General features: G+C 54.1%; 1 protein-coding gene across 1 annotated transcript in view; it reads right to left on the bottom strand.

Moving 5' to 3' along the window:
• Window positions 1-1133: 1133 nt before the first annotated feature.
• The window catches only part of DNMT1 (DNA methyltransferase 1), a 41916-nt gene continuing 32559 nt past the window's right edge, over window positions 1134-10490 (bottom strand). The window contains exons 28-40 of the mRNA XM_040629370.1: window positions 9467-9688; window positions 8217-8409; window positions 7399-7483; window positions 7090-7218; window positions 6660-6942; window positions 6196-6337; window positions 5006-5172; window positions 4403-4580; window positions 3547-3742; window positions 3050-3216; window positions 2703-2819; window positions 1783-1873; window positions 1134-1489 (exon numbers count right to left, since the gene is read on the bottom strand). Coding sequence (XP_040485304.1) covers window positions 1455-1489; window positions 1783-1873; window positions 2703-2819; window positions 3050-3216; window positions 3547-3742; window positions 4403-4580; window positions 5006-5172; window positions 6196-6337; window positions 6660-6942; window positions 7090-7218; window positions 7399-7483; window positions 8217-8409; window positions 9467-9688 — 2005 coding nt within the window. The 3' untranslated portion in view covers window positions 1134-1454. The remainder of the gene's footprint in view (window positions 1490-1782; window positions 1874-2702; window positions 2820-3049; window positions 3217-3546; window positions 3743-4402; window positions 4581-5005; window positions 5173-6195; window positions 6338-6659; window positions 6943-7089; window positions 7219-7398; window positions 7484-8216; window positions 8410-9466; window positions 9689-10490) is intronic.

The raw sequence follows: 10490 nt of genomic DNA, 5'->3' as shown, positions 1-10490 counted from the left end.
GGTCCAAGTAACAAGCAAGGGGGAAAATCGAATGCCCAAATGGCCAGCAGCAAGGACCAAGTCATGCAGCATCAGAGACAAGGAACAACTGCCAGGGGCCACCGGACACCTGAAAGTGTTCAATCGCTCCTTAAAATGCTAACAAGACTTTCTCTAGGCCATTGACGAGGATTAAAGAAGCAAAAGCCAGGGTAGGCTGCAGGAAAGTTTGCACTGTTGGTGGGAGCAGCGTTAAAACCTCTAGGGGGGTAGGTCAGTCACATGTTCTGAAGTAGAAACAGAAAACATTTACACTCAAGGATTCAGGAATCCCCCAGTATTTCCCCGAAGGAGATGGAAAAGCGTGTACAACCGACGTTCAGTGCAGCGCTCTTTATAACAGGAGGGAAACATCTGACCCCTTAGCAGGAAGGTAGTTTTAAGTTTGGACAAGGTTTAGTCCTTCACTCTTATGACTAAGACACCTGTGACTCACTGAAGGGGAAGCGACAGCTGAAGAGCCACCAAGGGCGCCCTTTACCGGTAGAGGTGGTAGGACAGGTGTTCCTTATCCTACCAGTGGTCCTCTCTGTCGTGTGTGCTGGTGACCAACACTTCTTCGTCTGCTTCTGCTCTGTTGGCTTCTATAGCAAGTCTTTTCCCAAAGACAAACCAAAGAAAAGGTTTGGCTTAGAATTCAGTAGGACTGAATTAGGCTGAATGCCCAGAAAGCCCACTTAAAAGATTCTCAAATAAAGCGTTTGTCTGTGGGTACCAGGCCAGGGCGCCGAGCGACTCCTCTTTCTCCACCATCCGCTACACAGGGCTTCTACCCTCATGGTCACAAGATGGCTGCTGCACCACCAGGCATCCCAGTCCTTTCTAGAGCAAAGAAGGGCTACACTGGGGAACGCCAATGAAGACTGCTCCTTTAAAAGGTTTTCCTGGGAGCCACGCTAACAAATTCCACTTGCATCTTCTTGGCCAGATCCGTCACAAGCTAACCCCCACCCCAAGCATGTACACGGCACACCTGGAGTGACCCAACTTCAGACCGACCCCTCTGTGGAGTCCCCTTCTGCTCTGAGGAGCCCATGCTCATCCAGACCCAGCTAAGAGTCGGCCCCGCAGAAATCACAAGTCACCAGCCAGGGTGATTTATAGGAGAGATTTATTTGAAGAAATATTACAACATATAAAAACTACATAAAGTCTTAATTTCCACTCATACAGTGGTAAATTTGATATAACGCATAATAAAAAACTTTTAAAATCCAGAATGCACAAAGTACTGCACAGTTTGATCACTAAGTCATCAGTTGATAAGCAAACCTCACAGAACAGTTTTATGCCAGACAAGGCCACAAACACCGTGAACGACACATCTGAACTGACAGACCGACAGGTTAAAAATACAACATCAGTGCATGTTGGGGATCCCTGGTGCCAGAAACACGGGCGACGGGAGGGCAAAACTAGTCCTTAGTAGTTTCCTCCTCCTTGATTTTAACTAAAGAGGAATAAAAGGTAAAGTCACTGCAGAGCACACAGACGACACTACACTAAGCAGCAGGCAAGTGTCACAAACAGGCTAAAATCAAGGGCTGTGTTAACAGCCAGGTGTCGATGCTCACGGCCCACCACACAAGCAGCTGCAGCAGCTCGGAATGAACATTCAGTGAGACTGCTGCCAGGTGCTCCCCAGAGATTCCCCGGCCGCCCTGGCTAGCGTCTGAGCCAGGCCACGTGGCAGGCCTGAGCAAAGGCCCTGAGCCAAGTGCACGCCCGCTGCCCCCACCGTACCTGAGGCACTCTCTCGAGCTTTGGCCAACATACAGCGCTTGATCTCCAAGCCGATGGCTTTGGCCAGGGGCGGCGGCACAGCATTACCCACCTGCAGGAGGGAAGGTGGGAGATGCCTGGCTTGGCATGGCCGGGGTTAGCACCAGCCTCTTCTCAGAACAGTGATGAGGGCACAAAGACCCAGGTCTGCTCACAAGGGCCTCCAAAGCCCTTCCACCATGATGGCTCTGGGACCCTCCAACCAGCCACCTTCACACCCCAAACCCCATGTCAAGACCACCCACAGAAGAGGGGCCTTTAAAGGGCTGTAGAAAAACTCCGATCCAGACATGGAGGTCCCCATGCTTCACTCTGGCTAAGAGGAGTTGTTTCTAGAAAACAGGATTTGGGAAACAGGGGAAGGCAGGAGGTTGCTGCTATAACCCCAGGCACTGCTGGCTTTGTGAACCACGTGCAGGCAGTCTTAGATGGAAATACACTGAAGAGAGAGCCAACTCAACACCCTGAGAACCGGTGAGGAATTGGTGGTTCACGCCCACCCCTAGCAACTGTGAGTTTTCACCACTGCATTTACTCTGCTCCTTCACGGAAGTTCAGTGCCCTGGAACTTTCTCGTCTGGGCTAAACCTGCCTCAGAGCTGTAAAGAGCAACTGATGTGCTAAATGACAGCCTGACCTGGGGGCACCCTGGGCCCTGGGGACAGGATCCCTCCTTCCTGAGGATACTGAGGCCAATCAGCCAACAAACTCTGGGTGCTCAGTGCCCCCTCAGAAGTGACCATGTGTCCTGCTTTCCACTGAAACATCCTTCCCCCTGGTCAGAGTGGCCTCTCTCCCATCAGGGCCACCCTGTGTGAGACACCGTTCGGCCCCTCCTCAAGGACAGAGGAAAAGCAGGCCCGGCTCCACGGCCCACTGACCTGTCGGTGCTTATCTAGGATGTTGCCGAACAGCCGGTAGGTGTCCGGGAAGCCCTGGGAGCGGGCACACTCCCGCACGCTCACGACACGGTGCTGCTCAGGGTGGAGAACGCGGCCCTGGGGGTGAAAGGTGAGGTGGGAAAGGGGAACAAGACTGGGCCCACCTGCCCTTCGGGGCAGGAGGAGGGAAGCTGCCCCACGGGAAACTCCAGCCTTCGGCCTCAATGCTCAGTCGGTCTCCATCAGCACAGAGGCAGGAGGGGGTGAGGAGTGCTCGCTTCTCATGGGCAGCTCCCACCCACTGAGCCCATGCCTCTGTCCCCTCCCAGGCACGCCCTCAGACCTACCTGCTTGCCCATGGGCTCAGGGTTGGTGACGGTCGTGCTGAAGAAGCCATCCCACTCCAGCCGTCCATAGAGGCCGGCCCAGTGGTTGTGCCTGTTGCCAGTGTGGGGCAAGCACCAGGGGATGAGGGTGTTGAACTGTCTAGCCGCAGAGTCACAGGCTTTGCCCGCTAGAAGAGAGGGCTGCGATGAGACTGTGGTTATGGAACAGGAGGGACAGAGCAGCCGACAGTCCCCAGCTGCAGACAAAGCTTTTAGGACGTCATGCTCTCAGCATCTATTTACAGCATGGCATCCAGGTCTGGCGTGTCTGTGCCTTGCCTGGGGCCTCAGGTCAGTGCACAGCAGTCCCCAGTATCTCCTGCTGGGAGACCCCAGGCAAGAGTGCTGCTCCTCGGAGGCCCCTGGACTGCTGCAGGCGATCAGAAGCTAAGGGGGGGGGGGAGGTTCAAGGTAAACCCAAGAGAAGCCCCAACCCAGGGCACCGGCAGGGTCCCCACCTTCCACACAGGAGCAGACCCCGCGGAGGGCCCCAGTGCTGCTGCAGCCGTTCTTCTTATCATGGTACGTGTAGCGCAGCTTCCTGGCCATGGTGCCGTCAGAGAGCCGCACCTCGATATTCGGCAGGTCGCGCCAGTCTGAGCCGGGGGCCAGAGGGATGTGCCGCATGCGGGCGGCCACCAACGCACTCATGTCCTGAAAAAGCGCAGCAGGGCCCAGATGTCACTTCAACCAGGGAGCATTTAAGCATCCGTGGTAGTCTGGGCACCACCATTCTTGGAACTGGAAACACCAGTGACCAGGAACCCCTAAGGGGTTTGTATCCCATTGTGGGAGACAAACGTAGCCCAAATCAACAACCTGGGGACTGCATGTGCCATGAAGGTAACAGAGCAGGGACATGGAATAGCATGGGGGAGAAGGAACAGCTTAGGGCAAGCTGAGAGGGCTTCTCTGAGGTGGCGACAGGTGAGCAGTGCCCTGCAGGATCAGAGAACCAACTAGAGGAAGATGTGGGTTTGGTGTATCTGGGAAGACACACAGAACGTGGGCAGAAGAGATGAGGTCAGAGGCAGCAGTGGCCAGACACCTGCTCAGGACGAGCAGCAGCTCAGACGCTCTATGACTGTGTGCTACTGCGGGGGACATGGACGGTTGGGGCAAGAAGAAAAGCAGGAGGCAAAGAGGAGAGGGCAGGAGTCAGCTGCGAGGACACTGATGTAGGCTGAGCCCGAAGGGCCCAGGCCCAGCTCCTGCCTCCCACCCCACGCCCTGGCTGGGCTCCAACCACACGTTCCTTTCTCATGAGGCCACTGGACCGACTAGGCTGGCCCAGCTCTGGCAAGGCACTGTTACCTTACAGATGTGGTCCCTGAGGATGGGCTGGTACTGTGAGCCCCGGAGCTGCCTCTGGAACCAGGACTGAGGCTCCCCATTGTACAAGATCTCGAGCGCCGAAGCTCCATTCCGGACCTCAGGGAGGTCGGACATGGTGTCCCGCACAGTGATGGTTCGGAACGGGCCCGAGCTTAACCTGCAACGGCACAGCAGACAGCTGACAACTCTGGGGACCCAGGCCACGACTGTCCCTCATGTTACAGGTGCCATATCCTGACGGCTGGCACTGCCCCCTCCAGGGAGGACAACCTAGCTCAGAAGTCAAAGGACCACCCAAGGTCACGAGGGCAGCATCCTGCTTAGACCTTGTGTACAAAGAGGACAAGCTGTGCTATGGTCTCTGCTCATGACCACAGCCATGTCCAGCGGCTGCCCTGCGCGCAGCCCTCACCTGGAGGTCAGAGCAAGACCAGAGGAGGTAAAGCGCTTGTGTGGCAGGCCCGACACCACACTGCCTGCTCTAACACGTTCTCTTCAGCTCAGGACTCTCGAGAGACCCGCCAACACCAAACCTCCCAGGTAAAACAAGTGCCGTGACATGGGGGCAAGCGGGGCTCCCACCTGGTGATGTTGCTGACAAACTTCTTGTCGTCCACCACGACACTCAGCTGGCAGGCCCGAGGCGCGAACACGTGCAGTGGCTCCGGAAACAGGGGAAGCTTCTCTCCGGGGGCCGCAGCCAGGATGATGGCCCGCCTCCGCGTCTGGGCCACACCGTACTGACCAGCCTGTGGAGCGCGTGCGCCAGACACACACAGTCAGGCGGGCACCTCCAACCAGCCCCTAATTAACTCAGTGGGTTTGCTCCCAACAAGAATAAGTGGGACCAGATGAAAGAGGAAAGATCCCATGCGGTGGCCACTAGTCCTTGGAGAAGATGGGAGTAAACCGTGCTGGCAATTCCAGCCAGCTTTTTTAAGAGCTCTACGCGGGACCCCATGATCTCAGCGCTCGGGGAGAAGAGCAGGCAGACAGCCAAGGAGCCCTGCAGCCTACCTAGCAGCAAGCGGTCACAAGAGCTGCCAGCAAGGTTTGATGGGTGAGCCCGGGACCCATGGAGGCCGGACATGGGGGTGGTGGTGGGCAGCCCAGCACTTCGCTCACACAGACACTACCTCACTGCCTTCCAGCCAGACTTTCTTCCCATTTTTGAGCACTGCTTCATCGTTAGTTATGCCATTAGTTACTGAACAGGTATATACAGACTAGCTGCTTTTCGGATCAAGCCTAGTTCCCTCTGATCACCCAAAATCTCTGTCCATGCAGACAAAGCTGCCAGTTGCTACCTGGAGTATGATCTTCCACCTTCTCCTGAGGTTTCTAGGTGAACTTTCACCCAAGGGATATTTCTGCTAACCGGTAACTCTGTGCACCCTTCCCCAATTCTGGTTTCACCCACCCCCTGGGCGGATCTAGCTGCTACCCAGAGCTCCACCGTTGGCCACCGCCCTTCCCTCTCATGAGGGAGGAGCTGGAAACACATGGCCCCTCCTCCGGCACAAGAGGATAGGATTCTCGAGACCGTGAGAGGTAGGTGGACTTACTGGCACACCGGCTCTGGGCTCCCCAGACCTGCATGCTGCGAGCTTGGCGACAGTGGGTGCGGGCCCCAGCTGCCACCTCCCCCCACCCTCACTGGCACAGGTCACTGTAATACAGGTCTGTCCCGTTCAACGCCATTTCCAGTCAGAAACCACCTGCCGCACTCCAGGGACCACTGAGCCCTCCCCTGTGCACCCCCGCCTGCCCACCTGCAACACGCCGAAGGTGCACTGATAGCCCATGCGGACGAGGCAGCGGAGCGTGAGCTTCAGGACCATGGAGCGCTTGAAGGAAACGAAATTCCGGACGTTCTCCAACAGGAAGTAGCGGGGCCGGTAGTAGTCACAGTAGCTGTGGGAGGTGGCAGAGACTACGAGGGTCATCCACATGCACCAAAAGAAGACCTACTCCACCAGAAGCTACACCCGAATGCTCAACGCTTGCTCACTGGGAGGCGACACCCGCTGACTCTCCAAGTCCCTCTGCCGAGAAGCCAGCCATGAACTCCCTGGAGGCAAAGGCTGGGTGCCTCGGCTGCACACACAGCCTTCAGCAGGCACACCGGCTAACCCAGCGACTGCATGCCGCTGGCACAACTGGTGTCGCAGCCCCAGGGCTGGCTGTCTAGCCACCCTCAGGCAGCCCTGAACACAGGGGCTTCTACTCCGTTTACCTGAGAAAGGAAACCACCAGGGAGTTCTTGAACTTGGAGTAGGTACGAGAGTTGAAGCGGTTCATGCCACTAAACCCTTGGCAAGGCGGCCCACCACACAGCATCTCCACGTCTCCCTTCTGAGGCAGCTTCTGACCGCGGGGGTTGGTCGCCTCCCCGGCCATGACCAGCTTCAGCAGGACGTTGCAGTCCTCCGTGAACACCGTGGACCCAGGATTGTTCAGCCGAAATGCCTGGGCCGCAGGGTCCCACATCTCGATGGCCCACAGTGTTTCCGAGATGCCTGGGACATACAAGGACAAATGTGTGCAAAGAACCCCCTTGAGTCACACTCGAGGCAGAACTGTGACCGGAGCCCAAAACGTCTTCCAGGTAGAACCGGCCTGATCCAGTTTTACTAGTTCTGCAGAGAAACCCTCGCAGTATTTACCTGCTTGGTGGAATCCTTCCGACAACCCCCCACAGCCAGAAAACACATCCAAGGTCCGCAGCTTAGGCAGTTTAATTTCTGCCTCTGGTTCACTCGGCTCACACGTTTGAGACTTTGCCCTGCCCTTCCCTGGAAGAGACAGGCCACAAGTGAGGTCAGAGCCCTAACCTGCTCTCCTTAAACCCTCCTTCTGAATTCACAGTGAAGAAGGAGGTAACATCAGAAGCTGTATTTTCACACCAAATGATTCACCAGTCCCTGACTTACGTAAGGCAGACTTGAAGGGAACCGTGTGGAATAATGACATACCTTTACCCTTCCCTTTTCCTTTATTTCCAGGGCTACGGGCATGGTTTGGAGGATCTTCAAAGCTTTTGTTCTTGGCATTATAGGCCTAAGAAGGAAAAAACCACAACAGTCTGGCAGAGAAACACACTGGTCCCTTTTCTAACAAAGGGAATTTAAGTTAATCTGATAAAGATCCACATAATTATATGGCCATAAGCAATTAGCCATCAATAAGAATACTTCGATTTTATTATGATGGAAACGGCGGTGGGGGGGAGGGGAGTTCTAGGATACAAATATTTTATGTGGCCAACACTGGAATTTCTGCTATTCTAAGTACCTGGACTACTCATTCTAAGAACAGGCAAAGTGATCACTGGGCCACCCACAGTGCAACCTGGGGGAAACACAGGTGTGTATCAACTTCAGATGAGCTAACACAGGAAAAGGCACGCTCAAACAATTTAAAAGCGATTAGCTTAATGGACAGACTCCCAGATCCTTTCTCAGTCACCAGTGCTCAGCTGTAGAGACCTCACCTGGCCACAGATGCCTGGGTGAAGCGGAGCAGGGGCAGGGCTGAGTCCGCCAGGGAAAGCGGCACCTTTCCCTAACTCACATTAAGGCACTGGTAGGGCTAGCAGAGGCCACCTAATAGTCTCCAAATAAACTGTAGGTGCATAAGGACTCTCAAATGTTACTTCTGGCTTAAAAAAGTGTTAAGTTCCAGAAGAACTTGAATACCATAGATTCATACCCTGGGTAGTTCATTCCACTACTTTCTTGGGGGCTGGGACTTTGACCTGAAGCCCCTCCCTCCAGTAAGTCCAGGGTACCACCTCAAGGAAGTAGAAGCGGTCCGGCCCCCCAGCGGAGAAGTCCTGGAGGCACCCAGGCAGGTCCTCCCCATACTCCACAGTACAGCGGCCCTGCACGGCCTTGAAGTCCACCACCACCTCCTCGTCGCTCCAGTAAAGCAGGTTGATGTCCGCATGGTAACTCGCTGGGGTAGACTTGTGGGTGTTCTCTGGCCTGAAAACCGAAGCGTCTTTGTTAGCAATTCTCTTTTGTTATTAACTGACAAAGAATTAAACAGCACCACATTTCTGGGGGTGCTCAGAAAACCAACAGGTAAAGACCACAACCCCCAGTTAGGCCAGCATCATTTCTTTCTTTTTTTTTTTTTTTTAAGATTTTATTTATTTATATGACAGAGAGACAGCCAGCGAGAGAGGGAACACAGCAGGCGAGTGAGAGAGGAAGAAGCAGGCTCCCAGCGGAGGAGCCCAATGTGGGACTCGATCTCGGAACGCCGGGATCACGCCCTGAGCCGAAGGCAGACGCTTTAACGACTGTGCTACCCAGGCGCCCCAGGCCAGCATCATTTCTATCCCCCTTCGCCGGCACTACCAACTACCAACCAAGTGTGATTCTATGCCATGAACTCAGCAAAGGACCTGCTGGCTTCACCACGCACAACAGCTGCCTTCTGCTCGTTAAGCATCTAGAGCTTCCTTGTCTTGCCTATACTAGCCAGACTTCTCGTTTCTTTTCTGCTAATACAAATGATTATTACACAGACTTTAAAAAAGTCTTTGATATACATTAGTTAAGTGAAGCAACCTTATATCCATCTCTCTGATTAGTTTCAGGTTAGCTCCTAACCACTACGAGTTATTAGGATCCCAGAAGCAGACTGAGTGAAGCCAAGAACTTGGGAAACAGAGGGGAACCGCAGAAACAGGATGGGGCACCTGGGGAGAACAGGACAGAATGGGGAGGGTCAGGGGAGGGGGCAGAACTGACAACCCTAAATAGATGGCAGAGCCCAGGACATTCCACCCCTGACTTGTCACATGCTCGACTTCTCCTTAAGGATTTCTTTGGGGGAGAGACTCTGTCACTTTAAAACAAAGGTCTAAAGCAAGGCTATGAGATATAATTTAGTCACTGTCAGCACCCACCAGATAATCAGAAACACTTAGAAAAACAGCTACCTCTACCAAAGTCTTCAAATATCACTGTTACAACCCCATTTCCGACTTCTAGAAGGGTGCTGCCTCCTGGAAGAGCAGAGGCCCTCACTGACCTGTAGAACTTGTTGATTCTGATCTTGATGTCGGTCTCGTTGGGCCTGCCATTGCTCTTCTTGATACAGAAGATTTCTTTTATTCGGCCAATTCGATACGGCTCAGGGGCATCCAGGTTACTGCCTTTGATGTAATCAGAGTATTTCCGGTAGTGTTCTGGATACAGATCTTCGTCCACAGGCTCCTTGCGCGGGCGTTTCACAGGACTGGACAGCTTGATGCTACGGAGAAGCAAGCGCTATGCGTAACTGAACATGAAACCATAAAAAGCAATTACCTCAGCCTTCCTTACCAGCCGGTAATAGTACTACTTAACTCAAACACCTTATAAACTAATGCAGCTAAGTGTCCTGAGATGTAGAGAAATACTAAGACTCACCCACAGTTTAAAATGAGCATTCTTGGGGCGCCTGGGTGGCTCAGTGGATTAAGCATCTGCCTTCGGCTCAGGTCATGATCCCAGGGTCCTGGGATCAAGCCCCACATCGGGCTCCCTGCTCAGTGGGGAGTCTGCTTCACCACCCCCCCAACTACGCCTCCACCGCCTCACCTCCTCCTGCAGGCTCCCAAATAAATAAAATCTTTAAAAAATAAAATAAAAGGAGACTTGTCCATCTGTGCACTGCTGGCTACCACAGCTGCTTGCACTGTCTGAATCTGCCCAGCTCCCGGCCACATGGAAGGACTGTACTTCCTGGCATGGGACTCATTCTGCTCCACGAATGTGAGAAATGGCAAGAGAGCACTTCCGGGCGGTAACATTAAACTGCTAGGAGAGCCTCCAGGTTGCTTTCCCTTGGCTCAGACTGGCAACTTTGAAAAGGCAGTGGTTCCACCAGCTCAGCTCTGAGTGACCCAACTGCCCAAGTGCCCTGCTGAACCAAGATGGACACACAGTATGGGCAAGAAGAAAAGCCCCCATTTGAGGGCTTGTTCCCAAGGCATAACCTGTGCTCTCCCGACTGAGGTGCTGACCGAGGTGATGCTGTGAAAACCAGAGAGTGGAGACTCGTGGTCTGGGCA

The sequence above is a fragment of the Ursus maritimus genome, unplaced genomic scaffold (genome assembly GCF_017311325.1).
Source record: "Ursus maritimus isolate PB19 unplaced genomic scaffold, ASM1731132v1 scaffold_14, whole genome shotgun sequence".
Lineage (NCBI taxonomy): Eukaryota > Metazoa > Chordata > Mammalia > Carnivora > Ursidae > Ursus > Ursus maritimus.
This window is presented reverse-complemented; position numbering and strand designations above follow the sequence as displayed.